The sequence below is a fragment of the Geotrypetes seraphini genome, chromosome 8 (genome assembly GCF_902459505.1).
Source record: "Geotrypetes seraphini chromosome 8, aGeoSer1.1, whole genome shotgun sequence".
NCBI lineage: Eukaryota > Metazoa > Chordata > Amphibia > Gymnophiona > Dermophiidae > Geotrypetes > Geotrypetes seraphini.
Window position 1 is genome coordinate 99,421,349 of NC_047091.1, and position 19,005 is coordinate 99,440,353.

General features: G+C 40.7%; 1 protein-coding gene across 3 annotated transcripts in view; it reads left to right on the top strand.

Annotated features, from left to right (window-relative positions):
- Positions 1 to 19,005, top strand: part of PIK3R2 (phosphoinositide-3-kinase regulatory subunit 2) — a 133,843-nt gene that overhangs the window by 72,701 nt on the left and 42,137 nt on the right. For all 3 annotated transcript variants that reach the window (XM_033956885.1, XM_033956883.1, XM_033956884.1), the window contains exon 3: positions 4,526 to 4,618. In XM_033956885.1, coding sequence (XP_033812776.1) covers positions 4,526 to 4,618 — 93 coding nt within the window. The remainder of the gene's footprint in view (positions 1 to 4,525; positions 4,619 to 19,005) is intronic.

Sequence of the window (19,005 nt, forward strand, 5' to 3'; positions counted from 1 at the left end):
CTCCCCTCCCAGAAGCATCTCTCCGTCTCCTTCTCCCTCTCCAGTAGCAGCTGTCCCTTTTTTTATCTTGCCCAGCAGCTTCCCAGATTCCTTTCCCTCCTCCCCTCCCAGAAGCATCTCTCCTTCTTCTCCCTCTCCAATAGCAGCTGTCCCTTTTTTTCCTTGCCCAGCAGCTTCCCAGATTCCTTTCCCTCCTCCCCTCCCAGAAGCATCTCTCCTTCTTCTCCCTGTCCAGTAGCAGCTGTCCCTTTTTTTATCTTGCCCAGCAGCTTCCCAGATTCCTTTCCCTCCTCCCCTCCCAGAAGCATCTCTCCGTCTCCTTCTCCCTCTCCAGTAGCAGCTGTCCCTTTTTTTCCTAGCCCAGCAGCTTCCCAGATTCCTTTCCCTCCTCCCTTCCCAGAAGCATCTCTTCTTCTCCTTCTCCCTCTCCAGTAGCAGCTGTCCCTTTTTTCCTAGCCCAGCAGCTTCCCAGATTCCTTTCCCTCCTCCCCTCCCAGAAGCATCTCTCCTTCTTCTTCTCCCTCTCCAGTAGCAGCTGTCCCTTTTTTTATCTTGCCCAGCAGCTTCCCAGATTCCTTTCCCTCCTCCCCTCCCAGAAGCATCTCTCCTTTTTCTCCCTCTCCAGTAGCAGCTGTCCTTTTTTTCCCTGGCCCAGCAGCTTCCCAGATTCCTTTCCCTCCTCCCCTCCCAGAAGCATCTCTCCTTCTCCCTTTCCAGTAGCAACTGTCCCTTTTTTCCCCTGCCCAGCAGCTTCCCAGACTGATAGTGGTTTTCTCCCCTCCCAGCAGCTCTTCTTACTTCCCAGCGCAGCGATTCACGAAGGCAGCCTCGGGTCCTTTGTTGGGTCGCGCCGCCTCTGAGGAAAGAGGAAGTTGCATCATCAGAGGCAGCCGCGACTCAGCAAAAGCCCCGAGGCTGCCTTCGTGAATCGCTGCACTGGGAAGTAAAGGAGAGCTGCAGAGAGGGGAGAAAGCCACTGTCGGAGGCTCCCCAAGATCTCTCCGGCCCAGCGCACGCTACCGATGCTGATCTCGCCGGTCCTGCGCGGACCGGCAGGAAGTTGAAATGAGTCAATCTTGCCGGTCCTGTGCGGACCGGCAAAAATTTCCTGCGGACCGATACCGGTCCGCGGACCGGCGGTTGAAGAACTGTGCTCTAGTTCACATCTACAACTTGCCTCCCTCCCCAAAGATCCTGCAGAGCACAACCAGCAGATCTCTTCCCTCTATCCTGTAGGTCCTCTCCCCTCCCCCTTGGCGCAATTTCAGCGTCCTTTTCCTCCCTCCTCATTGTCCAATGATTCCTGTACTTGCCTTGATCATTGTGAATAGCAGCAATGCAGCAATTATAGCAGTCTGCTTCAAAGCCTCTGTTTTCCTTGTCATCCTTCCTGCCACATCTGATGAAACTTTCTGTTCCACGTAGTAACATGGTAGATAACGGCAGATAAAGACCCGGATGGTCCATCCAGTCTGCCAAACCTGATTCAATATAAAATTTGTTGGGGTGGGGGGGTTCTTCTTCTTCTTAGCTATTTCTGGGCAAGAATCCAAAGCTCTGCCTGGTACTGTTCTTAAGTTCCAACTACTGAAGTTTCCAACAAAGCTCACTCCAGTCCATCTACACTCTCCCAGCCATTGAAGCCTTCCCCAGCCCATCCTCCACCAAACGACCATATATAGACACAAACTGTGCAAGTCTGCCCAGTACTGGCCTTAGTTCTTCAAGATTTACTATTATTTTCTGATTCTACAGTAGATCCTCTGTGTTCATCCCACGCTTTTTTGAACTCCGTCATCATTTTCATCTCCATCACCTCTCTCGGGAGCACATTCCAGGTATCCACCTCCCTCTCTGTAAAGAAGAATTTCCTTACATTGCTCTTGAGTCTCCCTCAACCTCAAATTATGTCCTCTAGTTTTTCCATTTTTCTTTCTCTGGAAAATATTTTGTTCTACGTTAATACCTTTCAAGTATTTGAACGTGTGAATCATATCTCCCCTGTCCCTCCTTTCCTCTAAGGTATATATATTCAGGGCTTCCAGTCTCTCCTCATATGTCTTTTGGCACAAACCTCCTATCATTTTCGTCACCTTCCTCTGGACTGCTTCAAGCCTTTTTGTGTTCTTCGCCAGATACGGTCTCCAAAACTGAACACAATACTCCAAATGGAGTGTACAGGGGCATCAACATCTTCGTTCTTCTACTGGTTACGTTTCTCTTTATACAGCCCAGCATCCTTCTGGCAGCAGCCACTGACTTGTTGCACTATTTTTTCACCTTTAGATCTTCGGACACTATCACCCCAAGGTGACTCTCCCCATCCGTATATATCAGCCTCTCAACTCCCAGCATATATACAGCTCCTTCCGATTAATCCCCATTACTCTGCATTTCTTTGCATTGAATTTTAGTTGCCAGATCCTTTTTCATGTTTTCCACTCCTTCCTCGGTATCTACTCTGTTACAAATCTTGGTATCATCAGCAAAAAGGGAAACTTTTCCTTCTACCCCTTCAGCAATGTCACTTTCAAACATATTGAATAGGATCGGCCCCAGCACCGAACCCTGAGGGATTCCACTACTCACCTTTCCTTCTTCCGAGTGACTTCCATTAACCACCACCCTCTGGCGTCTGTCCGTCAACCAGTTTCTAATCCAGTTCTCCACTTTGGGTCCTAACTTAGGTCTGCCAAGTTTGTTCAAGAGCCTCCTATGAGGAACCGTGTCAAAGGCTTTGCTGAAATCTAAGCAAATTACATCTAGCAAATGACCTTGATCCAGCTCTCTGGTCACCCAATCAAAAAATTAAATCAGGTTTGTTTGACAAGATTTACTTTTAGTAAAGCCATGTTGCCTCGGATCCTGTAACCCATTAGATTCTAGGAATTTCACTATCCTTCCTTTCAGCAACACTTCCATTATTTTTCCAACAACTGAAGTGAGGCTTACCGGCCTGTAGTTTCCCATTTCATCCCTGTGACCACTTTTGTGAATAGGGACCACATCCATTCTTCTCCAATCCCCAGGAACCACTCCCGTCTCCAGAGATTTGTTGAACAAGTCTTTAATAGGACCCGCCAGAACCTCAGTGAGCTCATTCAGTATCCTGGGATGGATCCTGTCCGGTCCCATCGCTTTGTCCACCTTCAGTTTTTCAAGTTGTTCATAAACACTTTCCTCCGTGAACGGCACAGAATCTACTCCATTTTCCCATGTAACTTTGCCAGACAATCCCGGGAACACAGAGCAGAAGTATGACATATTTTAGGAAAGGCTTGACAATATGTAACGAACCTCTACTATTACAATAGCAATATCAATACAATATAGTAGAAAAAGACAACTATGATCAAAAGACCACTGTATCAATGGATATCATTCAAAGGGTTAAATATCCAAAAAATAGTGAAAAGGCTTGAAGCAGACTGTTGTAATTGCTACAGCACTGCTAGTAGCAGTAATCAAGGGAGCAATAGAGATGTTAGCATCTGACTAACTGGAGGGGTGGGGACCAAAGTCACTCCAAAAAAGAGAAGGTCCCCTCAGACCAGTGGTCTCAAACTCAAACCCTTTGCAGGGCCACATTTTGGATTTGTAGGTACTTGGAGGGCCTTAGAAAAAAATACTTAATGTCTCATTAAAGAAACGACAATTTTGCATGAGGTAAAAAAACTCTTTATAGTTTATAAATCTTTCCTTTTGGCTATGTCTTAATAATATTGTAATTTATAGCTAAAGAGACATATGATCAAGAAACTGTTTTATTTTACTTTTGTGATTAAGATACACATACTGAGGGCCTCAAAATAGTACCTAGCTGGCCGCGAGTTTGAGACCACTACCTCAGACCCTGTTGGGCTGCTGCCAGTTTTTTACCTGTGAAGTGAGGTTGCACTTTCAAGCATCTTGTACCGGGCACCTATAGTTACCTTTTGTTGTGCTTTTTTGGATTTCTCCCAAATATATCCTCTTATAAAATTATCCTTTAACTTTCTACAAGCTGTTTCAAAATAAAGCACTTTGTGTTCCCTTAAGGAGCTCTCCTCAGACTCACCTGGTAAGTTTTGTTTCTTTTCCAGAAACTTTTTCTCTGGGTGAAAAACACATGGGTGTCTCTCTCAGACAAGGAGGGTAGTGTATGTTTCCTTTTGTCCGTTCCCACATAAGTGGTAACTATAAAGGAATGTGGCAAAATTTCTGAAGGATGCACAGGCAAGACATCATCGTATCTGGTCACTGAAGTTTGTTGTAAAAGTGTGTGTGTAATTTCTTCTTTTGGTGTTACTAGATGTACTGCTCAGTAGAGCTTACAGATAGTCAAAACACACTGACAAGAGCAAGAAAAGCAAATATACATAGGTAATAAATGCTATATATACAGGGTTTATAGTTAAACACAAGTAGGATATGTTGAAATTCAGGATGTCTGCATTGATAAATTTGAACCAATGAATGGGAATATTTCAACCTGTTTTTTGTTGGGGGTTTTTTTTTTTTTACCCCTTTCCCATTTTTTTAACAGGATCTCTTTTACCAGATCTGACAGAACAGTTTGCTCCTCCTGAAAATGCACCAATAATACTGTCAAAGCTAGTGGAAGCCATCGAGAAGAAAGGTAAGGGGCTAGAATCCATAGGGGTTGTGTTTTACACTGTTTACATCACAGGTATTCATTTTTTTAAAAATATATTCTTTGGTTTCAAACCTTCCTCATCCCACTATTCCCTTTTTGTGAGAAGATGGTCATAAAATACCTCAGATGCAGACAAGATATCCGATTGGCCTTACTAACTGTTGTCAGCATAGCTATTGCTAGCAATCAGCATTTTTGATTGTCCTAACCAATGTCAGCAAAGGCCTATGGGAAATTATATCAATCTGACTCTGGAATGTTGATGCAGACAGACCCTAAATGCTCCTGCACAGAATTCACATACATTAAGCATCCAGCCAGACTGGATTGTTTATCAAGAAGATAGGCTACTTGAATGGGACAAAGAAGCCAGAGACTAATCCCATCTACCATGCCTGCAAGTATCACACCTTCCTTATCAATTAAATTAACCATTGTTTCAAACAGTTTACAAATTATAAACAGAAAGATACTGGGAAATACAATAGTTTCTATATTTAGAATAAGATTCCAAGCTATAAAAGCCCCCTCTCAACATCACCCCCCTCTCTTGCTCTCTATTTCTGGAACCTGTAGCTTGGGACATCACCCTCCCCCACCCCCTTTCTCTCTCTCTCTTTCTTTGTGTGTTCTCTCTCATTCACAAGAACGCAGAAGCAGTCTCTGTAACTGTAAAACTTATATCTCTCATTAATTTTAATGCTTAATTGTAACTTTTATTAATCTTGCTTTTCTGTAAGCCTATTTCTATAATATATTCTTTATGCCATCACCTCTGGCTGTGTTTCTTATTTGATTCTACTCCTGGTGAATTTTCTGTGAAGGTATTGAACTCAGGACCTGGCGTTTGTAAGGGCGCCTCACATAACCCCACCAACCTAACATTGGGTGGGCGTGACCATCCTTACAACTGTCACAAAACAATTGTGAAAAATCAAATATGTACCGGTTTTTAAAATCAATAACAAAAACAAATTTCCAATTTTTTTTGACAAAAATAAAATATTCCATAAAATAACGCACCACTCTTCTAAAGGCCCAGGCTCAAATCAATACAATTATAAACTCAACCAGCCACCGAAATGGTACCAAAGAGTAATTTCAACAAAACATCATCCCCAAAATAAACTCTTCCAATGTCTCATTCAAAGTAATGTACAATGCAAAAAGTAATCTAGGTGTACAAAAATGATAAATATTTCAAATCGCATCAACTAATACATTAGATATAAAATCAGACAGTATAGTGGGTTGCCAAGAGCCATAAGTGACAATAATACAATCACTGTCTACTGCTGATCCCATCGTAATTGAAATTACCAAGCGTTAAATGCCTGACATGTTTCAGCTTGATGATGCCTGTTTCTGAGGCTTCATACAAACTAGGTATAATAATGGTAAATCAGTATATCGCAGTGGTCTCAAACTCAAACCCTTTGCAGGACCACATTTTGGATTTGTAGGTACTTGGAGGGCCGCAGAAAAAATATTTAATGTCTTATTAAAGAAATGACAATTTTGCCTGAGGTAAAACTCTTTATAGTTTATAAATCTTTCCTTTTGGCTAAGTCTTAATAATAAAATTTATAGCCAAAGAGACATGATCAAGTGATTATGATAAACATACCGAGGGCCTCAAAATAGTACCTGGCAGGCTGCAAGTTTGAGATCACTGCTCTAACTGAATAGGATCCATAAACACATATTTATCACTTACATAGGCAATCAAACATTTGCATGGAAATTTGAGAAATAAAGTTGCTCCCGCTGCCAAAACCTTAGTCTTAAGTTGTAGGAACAACTTTCTTCTAAGCCAAGTCTGCCTGGAGACGTCAGGAAACACATTCACTTTTTGACTGCAAAGCAATGCCTGTTTTCTCTCAAAATACAATTTTAATATGGCCTGCTTATCCAATTCTGTTTTGAATACTACCAACAAGGTAGCACGTCTAGCAATTTTATCTTTTGATGATTGAAGAAATTGCAAAATATCTAAACTATCTGGAGAAAACCATCCTATCCATTTCTCCCTCCTCTCCTGTTTCCCTGGAACTCCTGGGAGTGTAATAAAGATTATCTGGGTGAAAAGTAGCTCTGGAACGCGTTGCCAGAGGATGTGGTAAGAGCGGATAGTGTAGCTGGTTTTAAGAAAGGTTTGGGCAAGTTCCTGGAGGAAAAGTCCATAGTCTGTTATTGAGAAAGACATGGGGGAAGCCACTGCTTGCCCTGTATTGGCAGCATGGAATATTGCTACACCTTGGGTTTTGGACAGGTACTAGTGACCTGGATTGGCCACCATAAGAATGGGCTACTGGGCTTGATGGACCATTGGTCTGACCCAGTAAGGCTATTCTTATGTTTTTACCTGACTATATTGTAATATTTCCTTCATATACATCCTCAAGAGTTCCAGTGGGGGCCAGGTAATGAGAGATGGGGAAATTCAGGAATCAAAGATTTTTAACTCTCATTAAATTTTCCATTTTCTCCAATTTGGCATGAAGCATTGTGCTATCCTTTATGCTGGATACTGCTGTTTTTTGTAAAGTATTAACTGAAATATCCAGCTTATTTCCCAACACAGACGTATGAGTTTCATGATCTTTCACTATCTGAGGAAAATTGACACAATTTTTGCACTGTACCTTTTAGTGAACACTCAATCTTTTTAACTGTCAACCAAACATCATTTAAGGTGATTACTTTATCTTCAGGTAGCACAATACTATCTGACTCCATTATCGTACAAACAAGAGTCAGTGATTGTGTTCCTGTTAACACAGAATGAGTAGGATTCTTACTTTCAGATAGTTCAGTTAGTTTTCCAGGAAGTATTAGTGCCCCATCTTCAGAGGCACTTCCTGCTATCCCTGGCAAATTGACTATTGGTTGTGGAGGAGGTGACGGCTCCCCAGAGGGACAGGCAGACTGGCTGAGAAGAAAAAGTTACCTTTTCTTCCAGCGGTGGTAAATTCAGGGGCATAAGATGACGGTCCATTGGCCCCATGGCAGATACAGATGTTGAAGTGGTAATCTTGCCTTTCCTCTTGCCCATGTTGAAAATAGGCAAGAGTCTCCAACTCCTTCTCCATGCTCCTCGTGGCTCATCCTGCCCCTTTGGCCACACCACTTTGGACTCACAACCGCATACTGCAGCTCCCGGGATCTTTAATGAAGCCAAAAGGACCCCTCTCCTACATACTGGGTGCCGGGGGGCTGCCTGCCCTGATTTCAAAATAGTGCTGCTGGCGGGTGCTCCCTTCCACGGCTCCCGGGATTTTTAATAAGACCCAAAAGGACCCCTGTCCTGCATGCTGGGCTGCAGGGGCTCCTTGCCCCGATTTCAAAGTAGTGCTGCTGGCGGCAGTGGCGGCTGCTCCCTGGTGCGGCTCCCGGGATCTTTAATGAGGCCCTAAAAGACCCCTCTCCTGCACGCTGGGCGTCGAGTGTCTGCAGGGGCTGCCTGCCCCGATTTCAAGGTAGTGCTTCTCCCGGGATCTTTAATGAGGCCCAAAAGGACCCCTCTCCTGCACGCTGGGAGTCGAGTGTCTGCAGGGGCTACCTGTCCCGATTTCAAATTAGTGCTGCTCCCGGGATCATTAATGAGGCCCGAAAGGACCCCTCTCCTGCACGCTGGGCATCGGGTGACTGTGGGGGCTGCCTGACCCGATTTCAAAGTAGTGCTGCTCCCGGGATCTTTAATGAGGCCCAAAAGGACCCCTCTCCTGCACGCTGGGCATCGGGTGACTGTGGGGGCTGCCTAACCCGATTTCAAAGTAGTGCTGCTCCCGGGATCTTTAATGAGGCCCAAAAGGACCCCTTTCCTGCACAGCAAATAGCACATATTTATTTATTCAGCCCATCCTCCCAAAAGAGCCCAGAACTGGTTACAAGTTTACATACATAATATAGGTTAGCGATAAGATAGTTGGAGTAAGGACTTCTAATAAAATAAGACAATTTTAACAAATGAGCAGATTTTTACTTCAAATATTACTTATTAAATTAAATGGCTCTTAAAATTTATTCTCTTAATGTCAATGGTCTTAACCATCTAATCAAACGAAAGAAAATACTAGATTTTCTTCATAAGCAAAAAGCTGATATTTATTTCATACAAGAGACACACTTGTCAGGTATTGAATCTAATAAACTAAAAGAGGGTTGGGTGTCCAAATGTTTTTTTGCACCGGCTGTTGGAAAAAAAGCAGGAGTAGCTATTCTCATAAATAAAAAATGTATAGCAGATTTTAAGTTAATAAAATTTGATCCATTAGGAAGATGGGTACATATTAAAATGGATCTGAGGAATAAAACCCTGGACTTATTTAATTTATATGCTCCTAATTCAAATCAAATGGAGTTTTTCAAAAATATTCAGCAGATATTACTACCACTGGCTGCTAATAATTTAATAGTAGCTGGAGATTTCAATGCTGTAATGGATCCTATTTTGGATAAAAAACCAAGTAAAATTATGAAATCATTAGGATTAGATAATTTGATACAAACTTGTGATTTAGTAGATATATGGCGTATCCTGATCAAGAATATTCTTTTTGTTCTCAGGTCCATAAATCCTTTTCAAGAATTGATTATATATTTGTTTCTAATAACATAGCACAAAAAGTGATGAAAGCAATTATTGATCCTATTATTATATCAGATCATGCTGGTGTGTGGATTGATCTGCAGAATGATATATCAGTTTATTCTAAACCAATATGGAGATTTGATAATGCTTTACTTGCAGACATAAAATTTATAGAAGATATTAAAGAAAAAATGCATGAATTCTTTCAATTCAATAATTCGGATAACATAAACATTGAAATTTTATGGGATGCTTATAAAGCAACAATGAGAGGAAATATCATATCATATTCTGCATATATGAAAAAACAACTTAAAAAACAATTTATACAATTGGAACAAGAAATTAAATTATTAGAACAAAAATTAATTACTAAATGGGAACATGATACATTGCAGAAATTATTAAAAACAAAAGTTAAATATAATGATATTTCTTCTCAAATTGTAAGGAAAGATATGTTCTGTCAGCAGGTACAGTATTATGGAAATTCAAATAAAAATGGAAGATTATTAGCAAATTTTATTAAAGCAAAAAAAAGAAAATCTAAGATTATTGCAATTAAGGATAAACGGGGCAATACACACACTAGCAATGAAGATATTATAAAACAGTTTCTTGATTTTTATAAGGATTTATATACTTCTGATACTTATGAAAATAAAGAACAAGATGGTATAAAATTTTTAAAGGCATTTATTGGACCAAATATTCCGGATCATATAAAAGGAAGTTTAGAAGAACATATATCTTTAAAAGAAATAGAATCAGCATTGAAAGCTCTTAGAGTTGGATCCGCTCCAGGTGGAGATGGATATACTGTTGAATATTATAAAACATTTCAAAATATTTTATTACCTTATCTATTAAATTTATATCAATATCAAATAAACAATGAAAATATATCAGGAACTATGGCTGATTCTGTTATAATTGTCTTGCCAAAACCAAACAGGGATCCGACATTGATAACAAATTATAGGCCTATATCTTTGATGAATGTAGATGCTAAATTAATTGCTAAAGTGCTAGCTATAAGATTAGCAAAAGCTCTTCCTTTTATTATTGATATACACCAAACAGGATTTGTTGCTAAAAGACACTCTTCACATAACACTAGATTAGCATTTCATTCTCTAAATTTAGCAAAAAATTTGAATGATCCAGCTTTTTTAATATCATTAGATGCAGAAAAAGCATTTGATAGAGTAGAATGGAAGTTTATGTATCAAGCTCTAGAATGGTTTGGTATAGGACCTGGTTTTATTAAAATGATTCAAACATTATATAGCTCCCCTGGAGCAAGATTAAATATAAACAATAACTTATCTGATAAATTTAACTTGCTAAGGGGAGTTAGACAAGGTTGTCCTTTATCTCCCTTACTTTTTGATATCGTTCTAGAACCCTTATTAATTGCAATAAATCAAACTAAGGGAATAAAGGGAATCACATTTTCTAATTGGGAATTTAAATTATCTGCATATGCAGATGATATATTATTATATTTAAGAGAACCAGAAGACACCATTCCACATCTACTTAATTTAATAGAAAAATTTGGAAAATTTTCTGGATATAAAATCAATTGGGAAAAATCTGAAGTTCTTCCAATTAATATCCATTGCACCAAAGGATTATTTGATTCATATTCATTTAAATGGAAAGAGGAAGGACTAAAATATTTAGGTATTCTTATAAAAAATACAATTGATGAAACAGTTAAAGAGAATGAAAAACTTTTATTAAAGAAAATAACAGAAATGTGCGAGCAATGGAATCCTTTACATCTTTCTTGGTGGGGAAGAATCCAAACAATAAAAATGATGATTTTACCTGTGGTTTGTTATCAAATGAGTATGATTCCAATATTTTTTCAGGGGTCATTTTATAAAAAGTTAAACAGTATACTAACAAAATTTGTTTGGTTTGGGAAAAGACCAAGAATCGCTTTAGCATCATTACAAAAAACAATTAAGGAAGGAGGGGTAAATTTTCCAAATTTCTATAGGTACCATCAAGCCTATATTTTAAGACAAGGAATGTATTGGATCTAGAGAATGACATGGGGAAAAAATCTGTCCCCGTCACCGCCCCGTCCCCGGCCCACCATCCTCTGCACCGCCCCGTCACCGCCATTCCATTCACCGCCCCGTCACCGTCACTGCCATCCCTTTCACCGCCCCGTCACCGCCACTGTCATCCCATTCACCGCCCCGTCACCGTCCCCGCAGCATCCATATAAGCCTTAGTACTCTAATATTTAGCGTATTCCATTCTTATAAATCAAAGTTCCTGCTGCTGAACTAGAGAAAGAGATGTTCAGCTGGCAGGGCTTTATTTATAAATTTTTATTAACACAACTAATATACCACCATAATGTTTCCGACAGAGGACAAGTATGCAATAAATGCATTTTGCTGTTTCAATGCCAGTGCTCAGCAGAACAACAGACAGCAATATGGACATTCACCTTATGTAGTACTTTTTTAATATATAAAAATAGGCAAAATTAGTTGCTGTTTTATCATTATATTTTCTTGCCATTATAGTATTCTTCATTGATCATTTTTCTTTTTAAATTCAAAACAAATTCAACCTATCTTGTGTCCCAGCATGAATTCATGTTTCACTCAATTGGCTGTTTCAAGGGAATTAACCCTCCAACTTCCATTTGCAAAAATACCCAATGTTGTTCCTTCTATGAGCAATATTTAAATTATGAGGAACAACATTGGGTATTTTTGCTGAATTGTGTGACACCATTTGGGCTGAACATGAAGATTGAAAATGCCTGGTTAGCCCTGGACAGATGATTTGAACAGCCAGGAGCCTGTCCTGGCCATTTAAATCATTTTGAATATCTAGTCCAATGATAACAGAATTAGGGTGATTATAGAAACATAGAACTTTGTTGATCACTAAAAACAGTGGAGACTAAGGGTCTATCAAGCTCAGCATCCTGTCTTTGACACTGGCCAGTCTTGGTCTTTGGAACTGCCCATTGTGTCAGAAGCAATAGGGATTAAGTGACTTGCCCAGGGTCACAAGGAGTGTAGTGTAGCTCTAACCACTGGATTTAGAAGTTGGCTTCTTTTGGGATCTTTAACTCATCATCGCTAGGACTCGAATCTGAGTCCGTGGCACCTAACATAGAATGGAATTAGTATGGCAAAGTAATGAAGAATGGTCCAGCAGCCCCCACCCTCCCTCCACCTCACCTTATATTCGTTCCGAGTTTGCCGGCTTCCTTTTTCCCTAGCCGCACGCGTTCAAAAAGCCGTGCATTTAGCCAGCTCCCTCCCTCCACCTCACCTTAAATTTCGAGTTTTCCGGCTTCCTTTTTTCCGAGCCGCACGTGTTCAAAAATCCGTGCACACGCGGCTGCGCGAGTCAATCAAACTTCTCCTCTCCTGCAACTTCCTGTTTCCGGTTGCGTCAGAGGAGAAGATTGATTGACTCGCGCAGCCGCGCGTGCACGGATTTTTGAACACGTGCGGCTCGGAAAAAAGGAAGCCGGAAAACTCGAAATTTAAGGTGAGGTGGAGGGAGGGAGCTGGCTAAATGCTACGGGCGGGCGGTGGCTGCGGGGACCGCGCGATCCTTGATACCTCACTGCGGAGACAAGACCATTCACCGCCCCGCGGGCGGTGAATGGCCTTGTCCCCGTCGCCGCAGCAACTGCTAGTTTTCTTCCCCGTTTTCGGCGGGTGACCCGCGGCTAAAATGCGGTGGCCGCGGGTAAACCGCCACCGTGTCATTCTCTAATTGGATCCTCCCAGATCTCATGGAAAATGTACCCGACTGGTTATATTTGGAATGGCGCCTCATGTTCCCTTTACATCCAGAACATTTCATTAGTATAACAATACCTAGGAGATATAAAGATCATAGAATTCTAACAGATACATGGAAAACATTAAGATTTATAAGCAATTTATCAAAAGATCCATTGACTAAATCTTTAAATCAATCTATTTGGGTAAACTCCAGGATCAAAATTGGTGGATTTAAAATAGTATGGAAACAATGGATAAAAGCAGGTATACGTACTTTAAAAGATATAATAATAAATGGATCACTGCTTAGTTTTTCACAATTGCAACAAAAATTTGGATTAGATAAAACACAATATTTTAAATGGATGCAATTGAAGCAGGCCATTCAGGAAGGGTTCCCTGAATGGAAGAATCTAAACACTCAATATAGTTTACCAATCCTTTGTTTTCAGGCGGATTTTCAAGGACACCAAGCCGCAAAATGGTATAAGAATATAAACGAATTTTTAAACAAAAAAAAGAGATCAGGACTTAGGGATATTTGGAGTATTGAGATAGGACAGATAATTTCTCCATCTCAATGGCAAAAATTTTGGTCCTGGAGAATACATACTACAAGATCAGCATCTATGAGTCAAACATGGTTGTTTATATTACATAGAGTTTTATGGACCCCTACGAGATTACAAAAATTAGATAGTAGTAGATCTAATAGATGCTGGCATTGTAGGATAGAAGTGGGGACACTGGACCATTTACTATTCTTTTGTCCCTGCATTAATTCCTTTTGGAAATTAATTTGGCCCTAAATTAATAATTTATTAGAAAATCATGTTGGACTATCATATGATACAATATTATTTGGAACAGCAATGAGAACACAAAGTCCGATTTCAGCTAACAATAATAAACTTTTATTAATTTTAACAGGGGTCGCCATACAGCAAATTACTCAGAACTGGAAGGATTACACTAAATTGAATTACACTTTTTGGTGGAATTCAATTTGTCATATATATAAAATGGAAAAAGTATTGGCATTACAACAAGGTTATATTAAAAAATTTAATAAAATATGGGGACCATTGACAAATTATTCTATTGATCAGATATAATAACACATGTATAGAACATATAGAAGGGGTAGGGAGGGAAAACTATTGTAATATTAATATGATATAAAATTCTGATAAAGGGTTTATTTAATTCACATTGTAAGAACATTTAATAATAATTTCAAGTGTTTTTTCATAATTGAATGTATTACATGTATTTCACTTGATGTAAGAATTTAAAAAAAGAATAAAAAATATTAAAAAAAAAACAACAAATGAGCAGAGATATTTTACAATGGTAGGACAATTTTCTTATACAGCAGGACAATCTAACATGCAAGTTAGGACTTTTTATATCAATGAGATAATACTAACAATTTAGAAGTCATTGGAGATGGTTCCCGGGTTAGCATATAAGGAGACCTAGTCAAAATTGGTTTAGGAGTAGAAGTTGTCTATGTGGATAGTCTTAAGTAAAAAGATGGGTTTTTACCGCTTTCCTGAAGTTTTATATTCCTACCAGTGATCTGATAATTGCTGGGATTTCATTCCATGATCTGGGTAAGAAATGAGAGTAAACACATTTGCGGGCATTTTCTAGTTGAAGGGTTCGTGCTAGTGGAATAGAAAGTTTTTTTTTGCCTTGTGATCTTAGAGGCCAGTTAGGGGTATAGGTTGATATGCCATCATAAGAAAAGTAGAAAAAAGAGCATAGATTCCAGCACTTTCTATAAAAGTCTTATGTCACAATTTACCTGCATGGCAGACTGTTTTTTTCCATTATGCAACCATAACAAAATGGCAGCTGCATCTATCGCTATTTATATACAAAGTTCAATTGCATGATGGCTCTGGGCCAATCAAGAAAAAAAACTTTTTGTTTCAAATTGCTGTCATCCATTCAAGTTCTAAATTTAGTCAAACGGTACAACAGTATTAAGATAGAAAATTCATTGCAGTATTGTATAATTCAATAAAAACTCAGGATCATTACCCTTTCTACCTCCCACCCTCCCTCCCCAGCTCTATAGCATCAATGATCTTCCTCCGAATATCATCAGTCATGACTAGAGGCTCTGAAACATTCTGGGTTTATATTCATTCAGCTTTTTTTTTTTTTACAGGTCGAGTAGTATGACCAACATAAACCAGATTACAAGCATACCGTAGCTATATAATACAGTAATTCATATGACTAGAGTTACAAGACATATTTACGACTCTGGGCAAGTCATTTAACCCCTCTATTGCCCAAGGTACAAAATAAGTTCCTGCATATAATATGTAAACTACTTTGATTTTAATTATGGAAAGACAGTATATCGAGTCCCATCCCCCTTAGCTCTATCAGAAATAACTTGTGGTACTTCAAGATCAATCACTGTAATCCGTTAATGGTTAACTGGCACCTCTAGCATGTTCCACATCAAGTATGGTCATCAAGTATATTTTCAATAGAGCTGTAATCAATATGTTTATAGGTCAGTATCTCACCAATATTTCTCCCTGTGAAAAACAAATCCAGCTCAATCACGTAAACAGTGTAAACATAGCACCCCCCAGTGCTTCAAAATCAGGGCTATTATAGGGGAGTTATGCTCAGAATGAGGGAACACAGCAGTAATCTTCTGTTCACTATTCGTGCATTAATTCACATTGCAAATATTTAGCCTGTAGATAAGCTGTGCGGATAACAGTGGAAGGATATCCTCATTCAGAAAACCAATGCATCAAATTCTTAGATCAATATTTAAAATCATCTAGTGAAGAACAGATCCGTTTAGTTTGCAAAAATTGACCAATTGATATTATTGACTTAAAGGTTCATGAGACTGTCATAAGAGGTCATGGCAGCCATTTTGAAGGGAGAGCTGACATGAGCAAGTGCGACTGGGAATCACTCCTGCCCTGACTACACCACTAGTAGGGATTGTAAAGTAGTCTTGGGGGGGGGGGGGGGGGTGTCAGGGGAGCTACTTTTTGCATTCTTTTATATATAATGCAATTGGATTAAATTTATTAATTTGATATGCTGCTATTGACAACCAGGTATTAAGTGGTTTACAATATAAAATTATGAGAAAAACATTACATCAGTAAAAGACAAATACAAAACCAGAAGATCTTATGACCTTGCAGTAGTTTGTGGTAAATACGGTAGTATTCCAAATAAATGCTAATGGTGTCTTATATACTGCTATATCCAACTGGATTAAAAGTGGTTTACAAAAAAATTACAAAAAGTAAATTAAGAACAAAGAGTGAATAAGGACAAAAAACAAGAAATTAAAGACAGCATTATAAGGCATCATTTGTTGAGCAAGGCCCATTTCTCAAAGAAGAAGATTTTCAGCAATTTGCAAAAAGAGCCGTAAGTATGTATAGATCTAATTTTTGCCGGTAGGTCATTCCAGATTTTAGCTCCCAGATAATCAAAGGTGTGCTCATGATGTCTTTTATATTTGACATTATTTAAAGTGGGGTTTTTTAATGCTTTTGATATAAAAGTTTTTAGCAGGAATTGATAAGTCTGTAAATTTGGGATAAGCTCCTTAGTCTCTCTGTGGAGATATGACATCAGTTGTCACTCCAAATATGGTACAGAGTCAGCCATTGTAAAAGCACTTTGGCTTTTAGTTTGTTTTCATTAGCTGGGATCTATGTTTGCAGAAGGTATTTTGCTTAGAGGTAAAATATTGTCTCCATTTTTAAAATTATTTTCCTTATCACAGCAGCAGATGAATCCAGAGACCAGTGGGGTAGCACACATCGACCAGCAGGTGGAGATAGAAAAACTGATTAACAGGTGGTCTTATAGGTTGGCATTCCTCCTGTCCACTCAGTATGCTCTATCTCCCAGCAGGTTTGGAAGCTATCCTTCTAGCTCCTGGATTCTGGCTGTGCCTGGGGCACATTCTGAGGATTTCTTCATTTCTACTGTTGAGATTATTTCTCTTCAGCTAGACAGGGGTGACTGGCTGAGCGGTGCCAGCTTTGGGAGTTACACCTGGGCCCCCCCAGGTCCCTGCTCCACCCTCCCCTCCATTGGTTTGAGGGGTTTCTTTGGGCTCTCAAATTTTTCTTCTTTCCATTAAAAAAAAAAAGAGAGCCTCACTGTGTGGAGCTGTGCTGTTCTTCTGCTCAGCTTACAGCTTATAACTGCCAGCCATAACTTCATTGCTTTGGTTTAGGGTTCAGTGTTGGTGAGTAGATTTTTCTGCTTCTGTGTGTTTGGTGTGTTAGAGTAGTCCGTTGCGGGGAGTCGTGGTGTATTTGGCGGGATTCCTCCGGGCTGACTTGTGGTGTCTTGATTTAAAAAAAAAAAAAACGCGAAAGAAATTTGTTCGATGGCGGCAGAGGCAGTTAAGCGGTGTTCACGCTGTGGGAAGCGCAGAACACCGTCGGGTCTATGCATGGCCGGGTGCTTGGACGCGCCGAACGAGGAGTCCATGCTGCCGGCGGGTGACTTACAATTTTCCCGCGCTGAGGAAGCGCGGGCGAGCGTTTCTTCACTCGTGGTCGGACCCGCCACGAATTTGAGCGCGTCGGCATCGGGGGCGTGTTCTGCGGCTTCTGGCGCTTCGGGAGATCTCGTGGCAGATGCTGGGTCTTTTCAGCCAACGTTGCAGGCTGAACCACCAGGATTATTGCAGGGCACTTTTTCCCCTGAGTTTGTGATGCTGATGCACCGTGCATTTTTGTTGCAGGGCTCTCAGGCAGCACTTTCCCCGAATTTGGCTAATTCTTTGCTCCCTCCTGCTACTTCGGTGAGTCTTTTGCCTCAGGGGCAGTCTCAAGCAGCGAAGCGTCGCAGGCGGCTGCTGCAGATGACGGGGATCCTTCCTCAGTCTCCCCCTTGTCTCTGCCTATTTCTGACTCATTGGAAGAGGGGGAGGTGGCGGATGTGGATGCGGATGAGACGCTGGGTAGGGATGTGGATGATCCTACCGCGCTCCGTCTTTTTCACAGGGAGGAACTTTCCTCATTGATTTCAAAAGCGTTACAAGGCTTGAACATCTCGCAGGAGGATCCACTGGTGTCTGGATCCTCAAATCCGCTTATGGCTAGTACACGGAGACCGCCTAGATCATTTCCGGTTCATGAGGCTATGCAAGAGCTTATTACGACGCAATGGGACACGCCGGAGGCCAGTCTCCGGGTGTCGAAAGCCATGCGGCAGTTGTACCCTCTTGCTCCGACTGAACTGGAAAAGTTTAAACAGCCTAAAGTAGATGTGTTGGTGGCCGCGGTCACGAAAAAGACTACTTTGCCGGTTGAAGGTGGTGTTGCGCTGAAGGATGTCCAGGATAGGAAGATTGAGTCTTCGCTTAAGGTGTCTTTTGAGGTGGCAGCGGTTACCTTACAGGCCGCGGTTTGTAGTTCTTATGCTGCGCGTGCTTGTCTGCAATGGTCGCAACTGATGGCAGATAATATGTTGGAGTCCGGAGTTTAGGTTCCCTCCGAATTGGCGGATATGGAATCAGGCCTTGCATATTTGGCGGATGCCTTGTATGATATTATTCGGGCTTCTGCGAAACAAATGTCTCTTTCCGTAGTTTCTCGCAGATCTTTGTGGCTCCGAAATTGGGCGGCGGACGCAGCATCCAAGCTTAGGCTCGTGAAACTCCCTTTTAAAGGTCGTCTTTTATTTGGTGAGGATTTGGATAAGCTGGTGAAGGATTTTGGTGATTCCAAAACTCAGCGGTTGCCGGAGGATAGACCTAGAGTGCCTTTGAAGTCCTCCTCTGCCCGACCTCGTTTCAGGGAGGTTCGGAAGTATAGACCGGGAAAGCCGTCTTTTCAGCTCTCTTATGGCTCTTTCTCTAATCCTAGGCCTCGCTTTTCTCAGAGGACTTCCTTTCGTGGAGCGAAATCTCCAGCAACTCAGCCAGCCCGTGCTCCCGCTCCTCGCAGTCAACAATGACGGGGTCTCGGCCCCCT